The sequence below is a fragment of the Pseudorasbora parva genome, chromosome 23 (genome assembly GCF_024679245.1).
Source record: "Pseudorasbora parva isolate DD20220531a chromosome 23, ASM2467924v1, whole genome shotgun sequence".
NCBI lineage: Eukaryota > Metazoa > Chordata > Actinopteri > Cypriniformes > Gobionidae > Pseudorasbora > Pseudorasbora parva.
In genome coordinates this window covers 20158109-20182254 of record NC_090194.1, presented here as the reverse complement: position 1 = coordinate 20182254, position 24146 = coordinate 20158109, and the positions used below count along the sequence as shown (strand labels likewise).

At 37.8% G+C, this 24146-nt stretch overlaps 1 protein-coding gene across 2 annotated transcripts; it reads left to right on the top strand.

Moving 5' to 3' along the window:
* The first annotated feature begins 3558 nt into the window (after nucleotides 1-3558).
* Nucleotides 3559-23987, top strand: st8sia4 (ST8 alpha-N-acetyl-neuraminide alpha-2,8-sialyltransferase 4). 2 transcript variants are annotated; one of them, XM_067433768.1, is made up of 5 exons: nucleotides 3559-3747; nucleotides 11759-11887; nucleotides 12508-12633; nucleotides 18265-18558; nucleotides 23059-23987. In XM_067433768.1, exons 1-5 carry the CDS (start codon nucleotides 3626-3628, stop codon nucleotides 23339-23341), a joined length of 954 nt encoding a protein of 317 aa, XP_067289869.1. In that variant the 5' UTR covers nucleotides 3559-3625; the 3' UTR covers nucleotides 23342-23987. The 2 variants fall into 2 exon arrangements, with proteins under 2 accessions (XP_067289869.1, XP_067289868.1); XM_067433767.1 differs by having other exon boundaries at nucleotides 12376-12633.
* Nucleotides 23988-24146: the final 159 nt, after the last annotated feature.

Genomic DNA, 24146 nt, shown 5'->3' with positions numbered 1-24146 from the left:
TTTCATGTGTTTTTGAAGCCTTGATTATGTTTACAGTGTGCAATATAACATGAGTTCATGTTTCGCGTGTAAAAAAACACAGTATTTTTCACACAATTTACTTTTCTGTACACCACTTTTTTCTCTGTCCTAAAAACCATAGACATAATATACGTAGACGCCTCATGGTGTGCTGGAGCGTGATCCAGCGTGATCCAGTGTCGCCGCCAAATTGGTTGGTCTCTCCACTCAACGCTAGCATTCAGAGTCAATTGGAGTCAACGGAGAGCAAGCAATTATGCCCGTATTTTGTGCAGCTTACGGTTGCAATAACGCAATATTGATACCAGATCGCATGGGATTACATTTCACAAGTAAGATTGAACAATAATTTTGGTTATTTTACAATTTATACATCATTATCATTTCATGCTTGTGTCATTTGTGGTGTCTGTTCACAAAGTAAGGCTGCACCACATCGCAGAATTAACTACCCTGGAGTTACAGAGTGCAAGCATATGCAAGAAGCTGTGCAAAACAGTTCTTTTTAAAGAATTTCAGCTCCCCAGTCCCAGTTGAAAGCCTGACAGGGTAATGTAAGATGCTGGAATGACCTGGAATTATAACGTTTACTTTAGGCCTTTAAAAAAACAATTCTGAGCTGGTATATATGGGAGTTATGATCATTGTAGTTGAGAATACATCTTCCTCAGTAGAAATAAATGTGGGGGGGGAGGGGTTGGGGGTGACGCATTGGGGACCCATCCAAGATGGCGCAGCACTGATACGTCCGCTTCAATTGGCATCGTCAGTCTATGAGGCGTCTACGTATATTAGAACTATGCTAAAAACGGCCTGATGATTTCCTTGTTCTATGAAGTGCCTCCTTCAGAAATACGTAACTCGAAAAGCGTTCCACCCATAGGGGCGGCCATTGCTAACCAAGCCATCACCTGCTTTTAGCATCCCATTGACTCCCATTTATTTTTGAGTCACTTTGACAGTGAATAACTTTACATCTGATGCGTTTAAAGACTCCATTTGTCCATTGTTTATTTCTAAAGAAACACGACAATGCATAAAAGGCTCCATTACCTTGTATCTTACACTATCGCCCCGTAGAAGCTGTTTTTGTAAAAATAGGCTAACGATTGCGTCATAACCAACACGACTCCGTCGCACAGTTGAGAAATTACCGTATAGACAGGAGGAGATGCTCAGAAACAATATTTTACTGTCTATGAGACAGTCGGGGGGACGTGGAGACATAGAGTCTGATGAAGTCAAGGGAGAAGAATGGGGAGAAGCCCATAGTGAGCCCAAAGCAACGGGAGAAAATATTTAAACAACGTGATTCAGATTTTACTTTCCACAACTACTAGAAGACCTACAACTGTCAGACAGGTTGCTCACGTCACATCTACGTCGTCAAGCTCGGTCTGAGTCTGCGCAGTTCGCTCAGCCATCAGGAAGTGAGTGCTTCTAATTGACTTCATTTTCCGCCGTTGACGTCTATGGGATCGCTGTGTCCATTTCTTTTACTGTCTATGGAAAGGTCCCGGTAAGACCACTCTAGAACACTTTTTGCGTGTTCTTGTGGGCGGAGTCAACAAACTGTTCTAGTGACGTCATTACATCCGTGCACTTCCTGCTGTAGTCCAAACCGGCCGTTCGCTGTAGGCTTTGAAAGGGAACTTCTGGTAAATAAAATATCTCGCTTGGCATTGAACTTTGAGCGTTATAATTTTACAGGTATTATTTATGCTCTAACAGCAACATTACACACTAACTAAAGTTTGAAAGATGGAATCGCGAAGAACGGGACCTTTAAATGAATGTAGCCTACTGGCAGTCTGGCACACGTGGGTGCTCCGTATTTTCCGTGGGTGCTCAAGCCCCGGAGCAACCACGGTATCGGCGCCTATGGATTCGGCTGCATAGTTTTGCCTGACAATGAATGCAAATGTTGGCCGTGTATTAATGATCTCAGCGATTGAGTCACAGTTGGTGTTATGTTGAGAATCACTTATTTTTTCGTGGTGTTTTTCCTGCACGAGATTTACATAAGAAGGAGGAGGCAATGGTGTTTGAGACAGTATGTGATGTCCATGTACTGAAAGCTTATTATTTCACAATGCAAAGTTAATTCATTTTTTTATTCTAGGGCACCTTTAAGTTTTTTAGAGCAAAAGGAGACTGACTTAGGCCCTGTCCACACGAACACGGGTATTTTCAAAACCGCAGCTTTTTCTACGCGGTTTGGCTGTTCGTCCACACGCAAACGCTGTATCCGGTTACTAAAACCGGACTTTTTTGAAAACTCCGGCCAGGGTGAAGATTTTTAGAAACTCCGGTTACAGCGTTGTCGTGTAGATGGTGAAACCGGAGATTTCGGTTTTTTAAATTGAAGTGCGCGCCGTTCTCTCCTTTGTTTGACGTCAGATTTTCCACATCTCCTTTTGATTTACGTGAGTCGATTCTATGCGGTGGACTCCACTAACAGCGCTTATCACATGTTTATCCTACAGATGTTCAGTTATTTAATTGTATTGCAGAACAAAGGCGCCAGAATGCAATAATACAAAATAGTAAAGCAAGTGTGTGAAGCTATACAGTCCACTTCGGCCCTGCACCTGTGTATACAGTTACCTGTCACTGAGTCCAAAGTAAAGGAACTCGTAGAAGTGTTTCACTTGAGCTCATGGCATCCCTCAGTCAGTGCAATGTGCATCGGTGCAGTGAATGGGACCCATGTGGAAATCAGGCAGCCAATCATAGCGTAGTTTTGCGTTCTCATGTGGACAGATTTTTTTTAAAAACCGTGCTTGTGTGGACGCGATTGTTTTTTAAAACGGAGGAGGAAAAACTCCGGTAATAAAAATACCCGTGTACGTGTGGACTAGGCCTTAATTATGTCATTTGCAGTGCTTCATGGGAGTGGGTGGAGCTATTACCCAAGATAGTGAGGTGAACACAGCTGACCCAAATTAACTAATCACAGTAACCAAAGAACTCTCTTCACCTGTCAGTTGTTATGGCGTTATGCCTGAGCAGTGAAGCATTTATTAAAAAAATAATACATTTACAGCATATTTATAAAAGATAATTTCTAACATCATTACGCATTATTAAATTGATTATTGTATTTTTATGTTAAACTATCATATTTATAAAATACTTATTATACTTACTTATACTTATATACTTATACTTATATATTATACTTCATACTTATAAAAATTATACAAGATCAGGTCAATTCAACATAGTTGTATAAAAAAAACATAATATTCATAAGGTTAAATCATATCTTTGAATAAGTCATCATAATGATTTTTTTAATAGGGGATTAAATCAAATATAAAAAAAATTCAGCAACACAAATAGCAAAGCATAAAGGTGACTAAAGTTATTTGCTTGTGAATGAAGAATTTTGTATACTATTATTAGCGTATTGGTGAAGTTATTGGCTCCTGTGCGCGTCATTCGCTTACTCACACACACACACATACAGAGAGAGAGAGAGAGAGAGAGAGAGAGAGAGAGAGAGAGAGAGAGAGAGAGAGAGAGAGAGCTGTTGTTCTGTTGAGATGGGGGAGTGTGCGCTACAGCAGGGCACGTTTTCTTCTCATCTCCAAAAATATCAATGTGCGAAATGCGGTTTACACGGAAACGGTGGACTATATGCACTATAAGCATTCTTCTGATATTCTACAAAACGACAGATATTGGCAGAAATGGAGTGCATCAGAAAATTGGATTGACAGGGTAAGGGCTCTTCTACTGGCTACAGCTTAAAAGGGCTCGCGCTGTTATAATGAGTAGTATTGAAGTCTCATTAATACCTACGTGACCTATCTCCTTAGGCACTCATTTATGTTTATATAAACATAATTGTGTGAGTGTGTGTGTGTGTGTGTGTGTGTGTGTGTGTGTGTGTGTGTGTGTGTGTGTGTGTGTGTGTGTGTGTGTGTGTGTGTGTGTGTGTGTGTGTGTGTGTGTGTGTGTGTGTGTGTGTGTGCATTAAATACATGTATAATTCATTTGTATCGTAAACCTCCTGTCGTAACTACAGTTCGTGTGCCTTGCTGTTGTTTCGCCTCAATTTAATTAAGATCGATTCACGCTGTCCTTTGAGTTGAAATACCGGTAGTCGTTTTATAGCCTACTTAAACCCTGCTGTGCACCTAATTGTATTGAATGTGCACTTGACAAATAACAAGTAGATTTGTACTTACAAGTAATAACATGTAACAAATGAAGTAGATTTGGCTACTTCAAATCTGAAAATTGTATTAAAAAAAAAAAAAGTAAAAAAAAAAGCTGTAATTCCAGATGATGTAGGCTAATATTAATGATATACAAGGCAACGGAGTACACTTTCATGACTGTTTCTTAAGTACACTTTAAAAAGTACACTTACAAGAAAGGCACATTAAAAGTAGGCATACCGTAAAGTACATTTAAATCATTATGTTTTATAACATTGCATACAAGTTTAAAAGGAAATTAAATTACATAGCCTATAAAGATATAGGCAAACTTATTAGGTCAAAAAGCCTCAAGTTCAACGAATTGTTTTTAAAGTAAATGCAATATAATGCCGTTTCATTAATGTGTAAGTAACATGCAATTGTGTGTCTGAAAACATTAAACGTTACATTCAGTTTGGGTTTCATTCAAAGAAGGGGTGTCCAATTCTGCTTTGCCAATTTCATACACTTTAGTTCCAGTACAACTGCCTGGAAGCTTCTAATGATCCTGAAGACCTTGATTAGCTGGTTCAGGTGTGTTTATTTGGGGTTAAATCTAAATTTTAAATCTAAATTTCTAAATAAAAAACCTTCAAAATGGTTCTTCAGGGGCAGTATTGGACACCCCTGATTTAAAGTATTGTTTCAGCTAAAAGTACTCTTTTCAAAAGTATTTTAAGTCAACTTTTTTCAGGGCCTACATAGCTACAAAATATAAAACTTTATTTAATTTTTTGATTTCCTGTCATTGACAAATGTAGCCTAACTATTTAAATACTTGCGTAAGTAGATTAAGCATTACAATGGCCAAACATATGTATCAAAAGGAGGTACACATTTTTGGGGACTTTTGAAAAGATGTAATGTGTAACTTTTGAGCTGGATGCTAAGTTTGAAAAGCAAATTTAGCTTATTCATTGAAGATCTTGAACTTGTTTTGTTCCAGGAAGTGAAAAAAATGCAGTCAAGTTCATACTTGCTGATTTGCTTCGCTATAAGCGCACTGCATTGGGGTGATTTTAATTTTTCACAACAGATCATGAGATCACCAGTCTTATGATAAAAACTTATGATAAAACACATTTCAAAACAGAGCTTACTTTGTGATTTGGCTGTGGTGTGTGTGTGTGTGTGTGTGTGTGTGTGTGTGGGTGTGCGTGTGCGTGTGCGTGTGCATGTGTGTGTGTGTATATGAAAGAGCTGTCAGGTAAGTGAGAGGGCAGCAGACAGCTTATGCTATTCAGATGTGGTTTCCTTTTGTTTCATGCAGAGTTGTTGCACATGATTTAAAAACAGAAGTGGAAAAAAAGCCACAGTAAATGTCAACTGCATCTAAAGTTGAGCCTCCCGTTGGGTTTCGATTTGATTTCATAAGATACAAATCTTTTCGCATGTGTGCAGAGACAGTTTGCTCATTTGCAAATTTGTACACACCACCAAAACTGTGTTTACAGTCATTATGATGAAGAGTTCCAGAAGAACATGTTGTTTAAAACGTTCACAAAAATAAAATTATTAAGTTTAAGTTTGTTTTGTTATCTCTTTGCTTTTCAAGTAAATGTATCTTGATTAAAAATATGTTTAGAAATTTCCACTGAAAACGAGACAAAAGTACAGTCAGAAAATCACTTTTTGCAGTGTAACTAACGCGTGGATGACGCGTAATAAGAGGCGTGGTTCTAAAGCAAGCTGGATTTACTAACTAAAACGAAACTTAGGAACACAGGAATCCAAAGGATATAGCACAGCTTTTTACACAAACATAGAAAAAGCTAAATAAGAATACTGAAACAGATATTCTTGACAATGAGAACAAGAAACAGAAGTACAGGGTTATTATTGTTAACTAAAACTGAAACTAAAACCATACAAAAACATTTTCTTTAAATAAAATAAATAACAAATCTTGAAATAAAACAAACATTTACTTAAATACTTATTTTCAGCAAGTTCAGACAGTAGCCATGGCAACATTTTTGTTTACTTGAATGGTCTCACTTTATATTGTCTTGATAGCTGTGAATTTACATGGTAACTAAATGTGTACTTAGTATGTAACCACAGTGTAAGTGCACATATTTATGTAATTACACACATAAAAACCCACATGGCATGTGCAAGGACAAAACAGGACATTGGTTAACACTTTTTTCACTTTTCACAGTAAGTAGACATGTATTCCCACAAGATTTTCCACTTCCACATGCAGTCTTCAATACTGCAGTTACCAGTTTGAAATACCATTTGAAAAAATCCTTGATGAGTCCTTTGTGCCTACAATGTATTTATGACTGGCAGGACTAATGTTGAATTAGAACTAATTTCAATTGTGATATACCAGTTTACTTCTATGGTAATTGTATGGTATGTTGATGTAGTAGCTTCAACCAACTTTAGTTTTTTAACATGGTGAAAAAAAGACCTTCCCTTTCATTTTGTATTTCTCAGGTCAGATGTGCATGTACCTTTTTTCTCGTAAGCGATGTTATACTCATCTTCTTTATCGTCTATGGCCACAAACTTCTCTCTTGACTTCCTGCAAACGCTGACCTGTTTTTCTTTTCTGTTTCCTCAGCCACTTGATGCTAACTTGTAAAAAGTATGTGGCCATAGACGATAAAGGTCCCACTTTAAATTAGGCGGCATTAACTACTATGTACTTACATCAAAAAATGAGTATAATGTGCTTATTGTGTTCATGTTGTATTTCAAAACACGTTTGCTGATATTTAGGTGGGATATGGGTAAAGTTAAGGAGTTTAAGGGTAGGTTTAGGTGTAAGGAAACTATTAACAGTGTAAATATAGATGTAATTACATGCAGATTTTTTTTAAATGTAAGAACAAAATAAAAACTTGTATTTGGATGTACACAAAATGTGCATTGTAAGTGCAAAACAAGTGAAATGTTAGTACATATTTGTTAAGGCCACCTAATATAAAGTGGGTCCACAAATTCTTGTGGCAAAAAACAAAACTACCTTTCTGAGCATTCTGGACAATGTTGTTGAAGTTTTTGAAAAATGTAGACCCTAGGAAAATATTTTTTATTTCCATAAAGTTTCAGTGTATACTGGTAACTGCAGTATTGAAGACTGTGCGTGGAAGTGGAAACACTTCTAAATATATATTGTTATTACAAAATGTAGTTACATGTACTAATACACATGTACTAATGTAATTCCTCTTGTACTAACTGAAGTGAAAAAGTGTCATAACCAATATCCTGTTGTTACACATGCGTACTTACACATAACATTCAGTGGGTTGTTACTTGTTACATGTGTGTAGTTACACAAAAATGAGAGCTGTACATACTATGAACAAATGTTACTTACACTGTGGCTACATACTAGTTACACATCTACACGGGCCACTTAATGTATAAAACTATTTTATCCTTCCTGTTTATTGTTTTGATTCTTGGATTAAATACCTATTTAAGTATCTTCGTCCCCGTGCGCTTTTCCATAAAGCCACCCCCTATGACAAAATACATACAGATAATTCAGATGGATTTAACAGTATGCTAATGCAAATGGTTACAGTGTCTCCAGATCCAAGGACTGCCGCATTGCCTATACAAATGGTCACAAGGTTTCCAGTGAGTCCGTTCCTGAGTGTGAAATTCCTGAGTCTGTTCCAGTAAAAGAAATTCCCAAATCTCTTCCAGTGAGAGAAATTCCAGGGTGTTCATAATGACTCAAACATTTATGTTGGTCTGGGCCACAAACAGATCCACACCACCCCCTGATCATAGTCCAGAGTGCGCTCCAGTTTCAGCTCCAGCCCCTGAGACCACTGGAGTCCGCTCCAGTGTTGGTTCAGGCCACTGAGTCCATTCCAGCTCATAAACCCACTCCAGAGTCTGCTCCAGTTCACAACTCTTTAGCTTCTCCCAAGAAAATGTTGGTAGGGGGGGCTGTCCCCAGCTATAGTGGCTAAACCAAACTCTGGCTGATCCTCCATGGCTCCCTGAACTGCTACCCTGACGGCTTCCTGAGCCTCCAGCTCCTCTCTGGCGCCCCATGCAAAAAGCGACGCCCTGGAGGCTTCCCATCCTGCTAGTACTACCTGGTCATTCCATTCTACAGCCTTGTGTCAGCCTCCAGGAAACCCACCCCCACATGATGTGCACAATCAGTACAAAGAAACTAAACAATAACACAGGAAAATTCAGCAAATTTTGAAACCCTCAACCTTCCCCAGGTCCACCTGTATATAATTCCTGTATGCTATTTAATTAGCAAGTCCTGTACTTGTTCTGCAGTAGCAGAAATAAAAGCAGCAGCAGCAACAATAACCAACCGCAGCAACTGTAGCAGCAATAACAGCAGTAGCAATAGCCAACAGCAGCAGCAGTAACGACAACAATAACAGCAGCAGCAATAACTGCATGAGTAGCAATAACTGATGTTACGAACCCCACTAAGAAGAATGCTCGTAAAAGTGGGTAAGCAACATAAAAGGACACGCGAAACAGAAAGTGCCATTGAAAATCATTTATTAATGACCCTACAGCGCTCACGTGTCAAGTGCTACATAGAAAGAAACAATATCAACTCAAACATACTCAAACAAACATACCAATAACAAATTAGTGCAAGAAAAACATAAGACAAACGTCACAGCTGGTCAGCTACCACAATGTCAGGATGCACACAAAGCCCATAGGAACACAGGCTGTCACCACAATGTTTCATCCAGTGACGGGGTTTGGTCAGGCGGCCAGAATCACATGACAGCACGCACTCAGGTCCTCTGTCGTCTCCTCTCTTTCTCCCCTCATATATCCAACTCCAAACATTAACAAACGAGCGACAGGTGTACAGGGGCGGAGCTCACCCTCAGAAGAAAATCAAACCACAATCAATAAACATACTGATAATAATATATAAAATATATTATAGAATGATTATTCATAATATTACTAAGTAATAATAATAATGATAATGAAAAAGAAGAATAAATATGACCATAACACTGACAGCAGGAGCAGCAATAACTGTAGCAGTAGCAATAACCAATAGCAGTAGCAGCAGCAATAACTTCAGTAGTAGCAGCAGCAATAACCGCAGAAGTACTAGCAATAACATCAGCAGCAGTATCAATAAAAGCACCAACAATAACAAACAGCAGCTGCAATAACTGTAGCAGCAGAAATAACAAACAACAGCAGGAGCAATAACCAACAGCAGATGCAATAACAGCAGTATCAATAACTGCAATAGCAGCAATAACAAACAGCAGCAGAAATAATTGCAGCAGCAATAACAGCAGCCACAAGCGCAATAAATGTAGCAGCAGCAATAACCAACAGCAGCAAGAGCAATAACGAAACGGCAGAAGCAATAGCAGCAGCAGAAATAACAAACAGAACAAGCAATAACCAACAGGATCACCAATAACAGCAGCAGCAATAACAAACAGAATAAGCAATAACCAACAGGATCATCAATAACAGCAGCAGCAATAACCAACAGAAGCAGCAACAATAACAGCAGCAGCAATAACCAACAGCAGCAACAATAACGGCAGCAGCAATAACAAACAGCAGGAGCAATAACCAACAGCAGCAATAACAAACAGCAGCAGCAATAACCAACAGCAGAAACAATAACAAACAGCAGGAGCAATAACAGCAGCAGCAATAACAAACAGCAGAAGCAATAACAGCAGCAGCAATAACAAACAGCAGGAGCAATAAAAGCAGCAGCAATAACAAACAGCAGGAGCAATAACAGCAGCAGCAATAACAGCAGCAGCAATAACAAACAGCAAGAGCAATAACAGCAGCAGCAGCAGCAATAACAGCAGCAACAATAACAAACAGCAGGAGCAATAACCAACAGCAGCAGCAATAACAGCAGCAACAATAACAAACAGCAGGAGCAATAACAGCAGCAGCAATAACAGCAGCAGCAATAACAAACAGCAGCAGCAATAACAGCAGCAGCAATAACAAACAGCAGGAGCAATGACAGCAGCAGCAATAACAAACAGCAGAAGCAATAACACCAGCAGCAATAACAAACAGCAGAAGCAATAACAACAGCAACAATAACAAACAGCAGGAGCAATAACAGCAGCAGCAATAACAAACAGCAGAAGCAATAACAGCAGCAACAATAACAAACAGCAGGAGCAATAACAGCAGCAGCAATAATAGCAGCAGGAGCAATAACAGCAGGAGCAATAACAGCAGCAGAAATAACAGCAGCAGCAATAACAAACAGCAGGAGTAATAACAGCAGCAATAAAAACAGCAGGAGCAATAACAGCAGCAGCAATAACAGCAGCTGCAACAATAACAGCAATAATGGCAACAGCAGCAGTAACGGCAGCAGCACCAATAAAAAACAAAAGCAGCAAATAATAAACAGCAGCAATGATAACTGTAGTAGCAGCAATAAAAAAAAAACAACAGCAGCAGGAACAATATCATATGACGGCAGCAGCAGCAATAATAAACAGCAGTAGTGATAACTGTAGTAACAGCAATAACAAACAGCAGCAGCAGGAACAATATCATATAACGGCAGCAGCAGCAATAATAAACAGCAGCAGTGATAACTGTAGTAACAGCAATAACAAACAGCAGCAGCAGGAACAATATCATATAACGGCAGCAGCAGCAATAATAAACAGCAGCAGTGATAACTGTAGTAACAGCAATAACAAACAGCAGCAGCAGGAACAATATCATATAACGGCAGCAGCAGCAATAATAAACAGCAGCAGTGATAACTGTAGTAGCAGCAATAACAAACAGCAGCAGTGATAACTGTAGTAGCAGCAATAATAAACAGCAGCAGTGATAACTGTAGTAGCAGCAATAACAAACAGCAGCAGCAACAATAACAGCAGCAGGAGCAATATCAAACAGAAGCAGCAATAACTGCAGTAGCAACAATATCAAACAGCAGCACCAACAATAACAGTAGCAGCAATAATAAGCATTAAAAAAGAAGTTTTAAGACATGTTATACTGTGCCCCAAAAACACAAAATGTGTAAACCTCCAATACAACTATATGTTAATTATTACATCACAAATAAATCTCTCAATCAAGTGACTGTGTCTACAGTATTACGCACGTTTTACACAACATATAATATTATTATTATTTCAAATAAACTTTTATATTATTATTATTATTTAAAATTATTATTGCCCCTGGATCAGTAAGGAATTCTTGTAATAAAGTAGCGGCTGGGATAGATTTTAAGTATCACCTCAAGATGCTATCTAATCCTGTTTATATGAAATAAGCTGCTCCCGAGCAGGTTTAAGCTTACGGACCTGTTGCTATGACAGCAAGTCCAGGATGAGCGTCGAAGAACCAAACAATCCGAGATCATGCCAAATCAACAATAAAATCCAGCTAATTGAGTTAGCGATGTACAAAGAATGGACCCAAGGGCAGAAACCTGACAACATGAGCACAGTATTGAACCCAATATACAAGTATCAGTCCTGTTGCATATGCTGTAGTTACTATACCACTCTCTATTTCCCTTTAAAAAGGAACTCTAGGACAAGAAGTTCAAGACTGATGGCCAATGGCTCAGAGACACTTTTCGGCAATGGTTTAAGTGATCTGAGTGACCTGGGAGTTCAATGGAAGTTTAATACCACCCTTGTGACCATGATAAGGTGAGTAACCTGCACTATATTAAAAAAGTTTTGTTAGGTAATCTAAAAATGTTCTTCATGTGATACAAGTAGGCCTACGTTAATCATAGGCATAGAGTTGAGAGGGAGGAGTCCTGATCCTGTCCTATCCAGTTCTCATCCAATAGCTTCATTGCAGTCAAATAAATACTATTACTGAATATTAAGTGTCCCCAACTAAGCAAAGCAAAGGCAACAGTGGCAAGGAACTCAAACTCCAACAAGTGACAGAAATGGAGAAAAAAAAAACCTTAGGAGAATCCAGGGCCAATTCTCCTTTGCCCAAATCAAATTATGATCCCAGGCTGCATCTCAAGTCAGATTGTCTATCCTATAACTTTCTCAGAGCATGACATTATAGTTTCCCTTTTAGTGTATGCTTTTCAAGCTAGTATGGTTATGAACTAATGAGAAATGTCAGTATTAGCCTGTAATCTATTCCTCTTTTATTTGTTTCAACATGTGGAAAGGAAGGACATACTTCGCTACTTGGATGCGGAGAGAGATGTGTCTGTTATCAAGAGCAGTTTTAAACCAGGCGATATCATCCACTACGTTCTGAACAGACACATGACGTTCAATGTCTCTCGTACTCTATACAGTTTACTTCCCGAAGTCTCTCCTCTAAAGAACAAGACGTTCAAAACATGTGCTGTGGTGGGAAACTCGGGCATTCTCCTAAAGAGCGGATGTGGGAAGGAAATAGACAGCCATAATTTTATTATACGGTAATGTATTTTCTTTTTTTGCAGTAATCTAATCATTACCGTCTTATGGCAAGGCAGAGTCTATTAAGGTCTAAATGGTCATTTACCTCTCACTGTATCAGTTTTTTCACCCTAGTGACTTGAATACTATCTGATCCAATTTTTGGAAACCAACTTGTTCATGGACACAAGTTTTTAGAAATTTTTAGGAATTAATTTAGAAACTTTATATCCCTTGGACAATTCAGTAATATTTTCACAGTAATATTTTCAATGTTTTCACCCCAAAATGAAAATCCTCACCATCATGTCATTTATATTTTAGTATCAAGTATGTTAAATAATTAATTTGTTTTGTTTTTGTTATCAACAAAGGTTTAGTAATTTTGTAGTACTTGTGTCATATACACAAGTACTACAAAATTAACTAACTACAAAATAACTTTTTTTGGTTTTTAGTTATTTTAGTATCTCAACTTTAGAAATTAGAAATGTTACCTTGGTCAACTGAAATAAAATAAGTTACATTATTTTTATATATATATATATATATATATATATATATATATATATATATATATATATATATATATATATATATATATATATATATATATATATAACTTTGACGTTTGAATTATTAACAAAAAAAAGGTTTTCCCAGACTAATAGTGGTTCTGCAATTTTTCCCTGGTTTCAAAACCACCTCGCTGGATATAACCTGCTTTTCATTTTCATAATACTTGAACGGTTGGTGACAAATCCTCAGAAAAACTCCTTAGATCAATAAGCTAATGCTTACCTATGATGACTTGACAGCTGAGCGCAAGCGTGTCAATGTCACATTTGCATAGACTGTACTATATGAATTCATGATTGGTTGACTACCAAATTAAAATATTAAACAGAATGCACCATTATTGTCATGAAAATGAAAGTACACAGGATCAGAATACAAAGCGATTTTAATAATACAATAAAATCATGAGCAGACAGAAGGTGTAACTGCGTGCGTGAAACAAGGGTAAACACACAAACAATCGACCTACCACTGAGAGTGCATAGCGAGGAACGTAAATAATACATGATGGTGATGAACTAAATGATGATGAGTTAGTGTCCATGGAAACATGTCCATGGTGTGTCTGATTAAAACAAACTAAAAGTTCATGAAAATAGATCTATGAACAAACAAAACTGAATGCGTGTGACAGTTAAAGGAACTGTATGTAAGAAATGTATTTCAATTAATCATTAAATGGCCCTGATATGCCACTAGACATTAAGAAATCATGTTGTTGTTGCAGCGTTCAACTGATGTTGATGTTGACAAGTTGTGTTTTGGCCTGAAGCGCCACCCGCCACCTATCGACCAATCACGAAGTCAGTAGTGTTTCAGCATCCGGGTTTCCAGCTCTGCTCTAGTTACCACAGCTGCAGCTACAAACGTTCCTGCTGGATCCTGCAGCCTATCTGGCAACCTCGAGTCAGGGGGAGGGGGAGAGAGGATAGTGATTGCAGTACTAGTTTTGGCCACAATCTTTCATACACTTCCTTTGGGGGGGGGGGGGGGGGGGGTGAAATGTTGTTTCATGCCTACTGAGCTTTTTACACTGTTAAAGACTTGGATTCCCATCCTAAACAGACAAAGTTTCAAAAACTAATGTTGGACGTTTGATGGAGTATTTCTGTGTCAAAAATACTCCTTCTGGTTTCTCACAAGTTTCGGAGAGTTTTTTTCGAGTATGGTTCGACTTGACGTTAATAGAACGGAAGGTCCTTGTATGGGCCGTACGGGCTCTTCTCCCGGTAGGGTGCGCGCGCGCGTCACTAGAGCGAGAGAGAGGAAATGCACGCCGTAAACAGTCTCTCAGGTGCAGATCCAGTCGTCCATGAACACTTATGTTGCGCGCCGCGCTCCACTTTATTCCTATGGGTGACGTCGAGCGACTTCAACGCTTCAGCACAGCATTCCGGGAAGGCAGCGCTGCATTTGAACCGATTTGAACGCAGAAATGACGGGAAGCTTCACAGCATCGCTTCAGTCACTTCTCAAAGTTGATTTCCAACGCCACTGCTGTCACAGGACTTCACCAAATCATACCAAAGAAGTGTGTTTTTGACAGAGCGGTCCCAGTGATAAAAGGTTCGGTCCTGCTTTGGAAGCAGCCGGTGAGTAAAACTGCTTCAAATGTCTCTGCTATTGGCTCGTCGCGTGAGTAAACATCAGTAAACGACACGATCGCGGTTACTCCATTGTTGTTCTATGCATACCGTTACACTAGTCTGACGTGCAAAACTGTTTTGCTTGCTACTGCTAAGGTTTAGTCGCATACAATAATCCATAAACCGAATCGTGTCCTCATAAACTGCGAGTAGACAGAAATGTTGACAGGCCCCTAAATACAGTACATACCACAGAGACGGACGTCCTGCTGTTGCTGTTTCTCCTGTTCAATTTATTTCTGCCTCAGATTTAATTCTGGATCATTATCTGTATTAGCTGAGATAGCGATGGGCTTCTCCACGCTTGAGGACGTCACCACTTTGTTCGCGATCGTCATTCTTTAGCTCCGCCCACACGATACGCCTCCAGGCGCTCGTTTTTTTCCGGAAAGACTCGGTACAGCCTATATTTCTTTTATAAATATGATAAAACTAAAGACTTTTCGGAGATATGAAGGATGCAATACTACTCTATAGGTACTCAAGATTGACATGAGATTGACTGAAACTGAGTGTTTCACCCCCCCCCCCCCCCCTTTAATGGTAATTTCAAATAAGAGTTTTGGTACAGAATAATTAAAGTTGATTTTATTTTAGTTTTTTGTTTATTATCCTGTTAAAATTTCGTTTGTTTCCAGTTTTTGATTTCATTCCTTGAACCGGTTCGTAGCCTTGCATAAAAGTAATATGTACAACTTGTCTTGTCTACAAGTCAACTATAAACTATATCTTTGCGTGAGCAACAATCTTTAAAGCTACACTGTGTGATATTTTCCCCCATCTAATGGTAAAAAGGTATATGACCATCCAGTGAATATTAGTTTCTGTTCCTCTCAATTCTGATTTCGTTTTAACTCCTACGGTGGCTGATTTAGTCCAAGATTAACATGGCAATCCCCCTCTTCACATTTGACACGGTGCCATCGAGTGTTAAAATGTGAAAGGCGAAGCTTGAATTTACGGGTATGTCCCTCTTTGGCTAATGTACTTTCAAGATGGAGGGGCAACATGGCGACCGGCATTCGAACCCCTCACCCGTATGTATTTTCAATGGCATATTATAAACTTATGAGAATACTTTATAACTTGAAAGAAGTAAATATACATTAATGAGCACTTATATTTTTGAAAGAACTAAGTGTTTTTAGCTAACAATAAACTAAAAAAGTTACACAGTGTAGCTTTAATTAGAATTAATTATTCACAGATAAACTTTCCTTCAAATCTCATCGCACTTGCTTTTCCACAAGTTTTTCTTGTCTTATATCGAAATCCTAAACTGTTGTTTGTTAGCTATATCCTTCATTTTGCTTTTGTAAATTGTAGGACATTTTTTTTCTCGTCAAAACAGAGACCAGGAGACATGGAATATCTTTCAAGCTGTCGTTACTCTTTATTGAAACACGCACTGTTTGGTCGCAAAGACTGTAGTTAAGACTCTAGGTTACATTTAGGGGGAGGAAGTACACACAGTTAGAGGCAGAGACATTCTAAACAAAGCAGTGACCAGTTCTAATCCAATCAGTATAACACTGTGATTCAAATGCATAGATGCCAATCCAATCATTTTGACAGTTCAAAAATTGGACCGGGGCTCCTAGAGTCATTAAAGACAAAAGGTGAGAATCTCAGTAATCTGGCTCATTTGACTTACAATAAAGAGAACAGGAAATGGCAGAAATATCTTGCTGGGAAACTTTGCAGAAAAGAATCATTAATCTGATGTCATCATATTTACCTTAAATGCTAAATACGGTGTACTTTCCTTAGTTTCTTAGATTCTTAAGTTTGTAATCCCACACAATTCAGAAGTCACCCTTCCACCAGAACTCGACTCATAAATGCGCATACGGCTGTTGCCGGAGGTCATTGGTTATAGTTTTAAAAGTTTTGAATATGGATATTTTTCCATTTGCTTCAGGAGGCCTTTTATTAAATTCACCCAAAATTGAGATTGATGTCATTAATGACTCACCATAATGTCGTTCCACACCCGTAAGACCTCCGTTCATCTTCAGAACACAGTTTAAGATATTTTATATTTAGTCCGAGGACGTATCCATGTGTATACACACTTTACTGTCCATGTCCAGAAAAGTAATAAAACCATCATCAAAGTAGTCCATATGTGACATTAGTTAGTTAATTAGAATCTCTTGAAGCATCAAAAATACATTTTGGTCCAAAAATAAAACTTGACTTTATTCAGCATTGTCTTCTCTTCCTTGTTTGTGTTCAAACCTCAAATAAACATTCAAACGGTTATGAATCAGTGAATCGATCAATGATTCGGATTGCCAATGTCACATGATTTCAGCAGTTTGGCACGCAATCTATATCCCTCCTCGTTTCCTCGCTCCTCCGTCCTCCATCCTATGACCCGGAAACCGATGGAGTTCAGCCATCTTGTAAGAGATCTCAATTCTCTAATTGCACCGCGAGGATGGAGGAGTAAGGAGGCTTCCTGAGGAGTCATGAGCAAGAATACACAGGTGGATACTTTGCGGAAGTGTTTTATCAACTAAATGTGATGCACGCATTAATTCTCCTCCCCCTTCATATCGTGCCACAGTTTATTCGTCATTATTATTATGTTTACATGTACAAGACACAAATGTTTGTCAAATAAAAACAACTCACAGTTGCAGAATTATATCAAAGCACAAGAAAATTAACGAAACAAATAGAGAAACAAATAGAAACCAATACCATACAATGAATAAAAAGCAGTTAATAACTGGAATTTGTTGTTAATAATAACAGGTAATATTAATTAAAATATGGACAAATGTGGTATTTTGTGGAGGCTGAAGATCACAATATAAATATATATCTCTATTGTTCAAGAATCCTGACTAAATCCGTCATCATTAATTGATGGCGCTTTGAAGTTACGTTATAGGGAGCGAGGATATATCATTTCACTTGATTCAATTCCTCCGTCCTCGCATCTTTTTCTCGCGTCCTTCCCTCGCATCCTGAAGGGGTGGAGCTAAGGAGCGAGGAAAGGAAGCTAGGAAAGGAAACAATGATGCACAAATAAGAATTGGGAAGCACCCATCCATTTCATTTTTGGGTGAACTAACCCTTTAACCCCCTGGAGGCATGTGGAGTATGGTGGTTGGATTGACTGTGTTTGGCTGACGGAAGAAAGTCTTATACTGCTAGGATGGCTTGAGGATGAGTAAATGATGGGACCATTTTCATTTTTGGGTGAACTATCCCTTTAAGTTTCACATGGTTAAATAGGATTTTTTGATCCACCTTAGCCTCAGTTCACATTATTAAAAAGCAGTAACATCTGTGTTTAATAAATAAAGTAAGGCATATTCATTTGGAAGTTTATTCCTTAAACTGTAATTTCCATAATCTTATTTTCTACCCATTTCACTAAGACAAGAACCCTTTTCTTTGGTTCTCGAGCAGATGTAACCTCGCACCTCTACAGGATTTTGCAGATGATGTGGGTTTACGGTCAGACTTCACCACTATGAACCCCTCTGTGGTCCAGCGGGTGTACAGAGGTCTGCGAGATGAAACGGAGCGGGAGAACTTCATACTGCGTTTACAGCAGCTGAACAACAGCGTGCTCTGGATTCCTGCCTTCATGGTGAAGGTTGGCGAGAGGAACGTGGAAATCGTGAACGAGCTCATTCTTAAACATAAACTGAAAGTGCGCACGGCCTATCCTTCGCTCCGTTTCATCCGTGATGTACGACGGTGAGTTATACAATTTCCAATATGTTGTATTATATGTAGTAAAGTAAAATTTAAAATTGAAATTCAGAAAAAATGTATATCACTGTAATTTTAGAAAATGAACTAGAAAAGGAAAGTACTTTAAAAGTCTTGACAAATTTTTTTTTTAAAAAGCCTTAAAGGTGTCATGAACAAGCTTTTTTATATATATATACTGTTGTTTGAGGTCAACTAAAGATGTTCCTGTGGTTTTTATATTCAAAAACATCATAACTTATAAGTAACAGGATATTTTCTACACTGTTTTTGAGGCTCTCTCCTGAACGCTGGGTTTTGATGGGCGGGCACTGAAGACTTAGAAGTAAACACCCACGGCTAGGACTGGATAAGATTTGCATATTTAATGAGCTTCAGCTCCCCTGTCAGTTCAGTTCACATGAGGGAGAGATTGTTTTGAAAGCGTAAACGTCTTTATCAAACAAACACAATGATTTATTTCTCATCCACCCGCGATTGATTTAAATATTATTTTTGTATTACGTGGCCTGCCCGATTGGGGATGATTGGATTGGCTTTTATCATGAGAGCTCTTACCTCAGCACATTCATCACGATGAGTGTAATCTTACTCCTGCTGCATTTGTGACTCTCACTCAGTGGCTAAATCAAATTATATTGAACAGACACGTTCAGTTTTTAATTGTAGTGTCTGTTCTCTAACTGAACTGATTATATGAAGATGAACGCGGTGGTGAGAAAGTGATCAGGGATTCAGTAGCGGTGGCTTTGGAGGTGGCCTCACTGGGCAGCGAAGCATTCTAGGAATTGTTGTCTTTCATCCCCATGAGACAAAAATACATTTTCTGTCTTTTCTCAGTATAGAAAGTAAATAATTTCACATTTTTACAACATTAATGACCCAGTTTACATATTCATATTCATATTCACCGCTGAAGTACTCCTTTAATCTTGTGAATTGGCAAGTTTCGTCCGGGCTTGAAGAAATATAGAGCCAAGTATTGTCAGCATAACAATGAAAACTAACGCCATGCTTCCTAATGATATCTCCCAGTGGTAGCATATACAGTGTGAAAAGCAAAGGTACTAACACTGAGCCTCGCGGTACTCCATACTGAACTTGTGATCAGTGTGGCATCTCTTCATTTACAGCTAAAAACTGATAACAGTCAGATAAGTACAATTTAAACTATGCCAATGCAATTCCTAATTCCAAAATAATTTTTGAGTCTATTACAAAAGCATGTTGTGATCGATAGTATCAAAATCTCAAGGGAAAGCTTATTTCTCAATACATCACCCCTTTAACGTTTGATGTTTTTTTTTCCCCTTTGTTGAAGTTTCATATTTAATAAATATATTTTATGGATGCACCGATACTTTATTATACTTTATTTAAAAGCCGATAACTGATATATTGGGAAATAATTCACATTCTTTTGCAGTATTGTTTTTATTTTTTATTTTACATGAGATTTGCTCTGCACATTTTTCACTTAACTGTATTTTCCTCTTCAAAGGGATTCCAATCATATTTCAAGCAATTCATAACCATCAATGGTGACCAGCGCAAATCTGAATTGTCTCAGCTGAGGGATATAATCCATAATTTATCAGCTTTAAAGGGATCCCATGGTGTTGAGACTTGTATATTTTATATTTGGACCATGGGCGGCGCCATCTTGTTTGCGTTCTAGGTTGATGACGTAGAATGGTTGAACTCCTCAATCAGCTGGCGTTACCCGTAGCTATTTTTACCACAATGCAACTCGAAAATTGTTTCAGAGTTAAACAAAACCAATGAATTGCTTTGTAATTGTACTTAAAACACACTCAAACATACATGTGCACACAAACTCACCTACACAAGTCACAAACAGATCGGCGGGCGCGCACACACACCTGAGAGACTGCGCTGTCTCAATCGAGATGTTGGGCTGCTCAGTCTCCACGACAGGGTCTGAATCTGAAATCGACCCCTATACCCTGAAATAGGGGATTATTTGAAGGGACGGCCATTTGTAGTGTTGTCCGACATCATAGTGGACATGTTCGAGTGCAGTCATTCAGTCTCACGTTCACCGCAATAACGAGTGTACAGCCGATTTACAAACAGCTGTCCGACTTCACGCACTCGTCTTCATTCACTCCTTCAAGTTGTATTAGTGAACAAAAGTAGGGAATGCTATTTGTGTCTTAAAAATGAAAGTTTAAAGATTGAGGTTAATTCACTGAGCGTGCTCAAACTTTAAAACCATTCCCATGCATCATCACCAAAACATCCTGCCTCTCTTCCTCACGTTACCCTATCCCATCGTCCTACCTAGATATTTCCCTCTGCTGTATACATTAGGCATTACAGTTAATCTACTGCATATCAACAGTCTATCTATCAACACACAGACTCACACACACAGACTCACTGACAGACTCACACACACCCCAACAGATCGGCGCGAACACACACATACCCACTGCGCGCGCGCATACATAACCCTCAATCACTATTCCCTGTGTTGATATCATAGATAGACTGAGTTGCGTTGTGGTAAAAATAGCTACGGGTAACGCCAGCTGATTGAGGAGTTCAACCATTCTACGTCATCAACCTAGAACGCAAACAAGATGGCGCCGCCCATGGTTCAAATATAAAATCGATTTTTTAAATAACGTAGATCTTTCATGGGTTTTCTACTACATATTTCAGTAAGAGACATTGTTTATGTTATATTAAGCCATACAAGTCTCAACACCATGGGATCCCTTTAATGTATCGGCCTATGTTACTTATCAGGTTGACGTTAAAAATGAATATATATTGGCCGATACCAATATGGTGGCTGATATGTCGTGCATTCCTAATGATTTTGGTGGAAGAACACGTAATTTCCCAGAATGCATTAACTGATATGATACAATAACTGATAATACTTAAATACTAATACTAATACAACTACTAAAATAACTTGTTGTTGCTGATACCATTAAGCGATCATTTTAACCTTTTAAAATGATAAAGGTAGGTTTGTATTCATACAATCCGGTTAATTCGTACAAATTTGTACAACATTGCTTGTACGAATTTGTACGTTTTTTGCTAAACCGTATGTGTTTTACGATTCGTATGAATTTGTATGAATGACCTACCCCTTACCCTGCCCCTAAATCTACACAGGTCACTGGGGTTTAGACAAATCGAACAAATTTGTATGAGTGAGGTTGTTCGAAATGTCCTCCTCATAAAATACTTACAAATTAGTCCTGAGATAGTGTTGGGTAGGCAGTTTCACTTTTTATAAAGAGGAGTTGTGTTTTACAGTTCTAGTAGTTAGTTAGTATAGAAGTTTTTAGAGACTTGATGACCTCTATATGACAATATATTGATATGATTCCCCATTTCATGACCTCTCTCAAACTTGCCAATTGCATATGAAATTCTTCTTTTATATATATATATATATATATATATATATATATATATATATATATATATATATATATATATATATATATATATATATTATATATATATATATATATATATATATATACACAAGTCTTCTCCTTGTATGAGCTGAAAGTTTAGAGGGACGGCCAGGTCTTGGTAAATTTGCAGTGATCTGATACTCCTTCCATTTCAATATTATAGCTTGCACAGTGCTCCTTGGGATGTTTAAAGCTTGGGAAATCGTTTTGTACCCAAATCTGGCTTTAAACTTCTCCACAACAGTATCTCGGACCTGCCTGGTGTGTTCCTTGTTCTTCATGATGCTCTCTGCACTTTAAATGGACCTCTGAGACTATCACAGTGCAGGTGCATTTATACGGAGACTTGATTACACACAGGTGGATTCTATATTTCATCATTAGTCATTTAGGTCAACATTGGATCATTCAGAGATCCTCACTGAACTTCTGGAGAGAGTTCGCTGCACTAAAAGTAAAGGGGCCGAACTTTTTTCAGTTTTTTATTCAATTTCAAATTTGTCAATTTTTCAGTTTTTTTAAAATTTATTTTTATTTGTTAAAAAAGTTTGAAATATCCAATAAATTGTATTCCTCTTCATGATTGTGTCCCACTTGTTCTTGATTCTTCACAAAAAAATACAATACAAGTTTTATATCTTTATGTTTGAAGCCTGAAATGTGACAAAAGGTTGCAAAGTTCAAGGGGGCCGAATACTTTCGCAAGGCACTGTATATGTATTAAATAACATTAAATACAATATAGATTAGCGCATTAGTGAGTAAATTCATTAAAATGTAAGTTAACTGTATTTGCTTCTTTGTTACTGTATGTCCCTTTATAGTATGTTATTTTTTAGCAATATACATATTTTTGGTTAAGAAATTTAAAAAAAAGTACAAACTGAATGCACTTTATGTCTATCACACATTCAAAATATTTTTCATTTCAACCAAAAATATTCAAGCCACCATTCAAATAATTATAGTGTAAATGTTATTACACTAAATACTTAACCATGTATTTTTTATTTCTTAGGTACTGGCTTACAAATAAGATATATATCAAACGACCCACTACTGGATTATTGATGTACACAATGGCTACAAGCTTCTGTGATGAAATCTACCTGTATGGATTCTGGCCTTTTCCAGAAGACACCAACGGAAATTCTGTTAAATATCATTACTACGATGCACTAACATATCGCTATTTATCCAATGCGGGTCCCCACCGCATGCCATTGGAGTTCAAAACGCTGCAAAGACTGCATAACAAGGGTGCACTGAAACTGACAACGTCTAAATGCACCTATTCTTAACACTCGGACGGACGGACATGCTGTACTCATGAGCACCTTTACTAGGATAAGACAATGAGTGTGCCTTCAACTGAAAGCTGTGACCTGTTCTTCTTGTGAGACTTGAAACTAGTTTACTATAGAAAATGTGCAATGTTTGAGATACTGAATAATCTACTCTTGTTTCAATATGACAGATGAAACAGTCATGCTTAGTGTTTGATATTTTACGATCTCGTCTGAAAATGTCTTACACAGAAGATGCCAAATACTGTTTGTGAGATTGTTTGTTTGTTTGTCAGTACTGTACTTTTTTTAAACTTAAATATTTAATGATAGTATGATAGATTATATGGGCTTCAAAACCTTTTAAAACTACTGTAAAAAAAAATTCAGGTCTCCAATTGAAAATGTTCTAGTGACTGATCACATCTAAAATTTTGAATTTCTGTGAATTAAAATGCATCAATTCACAGAAATTCAATTTAGCCATCTGAAAAAATTAGATGTGATCAGTCACCAGAAAATGTTCAATTGGAGACATGATTTTTTGTTTTACAGTGTACTTCAGACATTCTGGACAGCCTTTCTCAAGCCAACATCCAACATTTTATAGTCTAATGTTCCAAGATTCTCAACGACATGTGACATGTCCACACATTTCCCAAAAAAAACCCCCAAAAAAACATGTGTGTAAAATAAACATTTTTTGAATTTTCTGTGGATTATAATCAAAGCACCAAAGCCGGGTTAAGTGACTAATAATTATGATGATAATTGTAAATTATCCGCTTTTATAAATTATACTGATTTCAAAGACATTTCT

Coding starts and splice junctions, on each gene's coding strand:
- st8sia4 (XM_067433767.1), top strand. CDS start 3,626: ATGTGCGAAATGCGGTTTACACGGAAACGGTGGACTATATGCACTATA. Junction 3,748..11,758: donor CAGAAAATTGGATTGACAGG/GTAAGGGCTCTT, acceptor CCCTTTAAAAAG/GAACTCTAGGACAAGAAGTT. Junction 11,888..12,375: donor ACCCTTGTGACCATGATAAG/GTGAGTAACCTG, acceptor ACATGTGGAAAG/GAAGGACATACTTCGCTACT.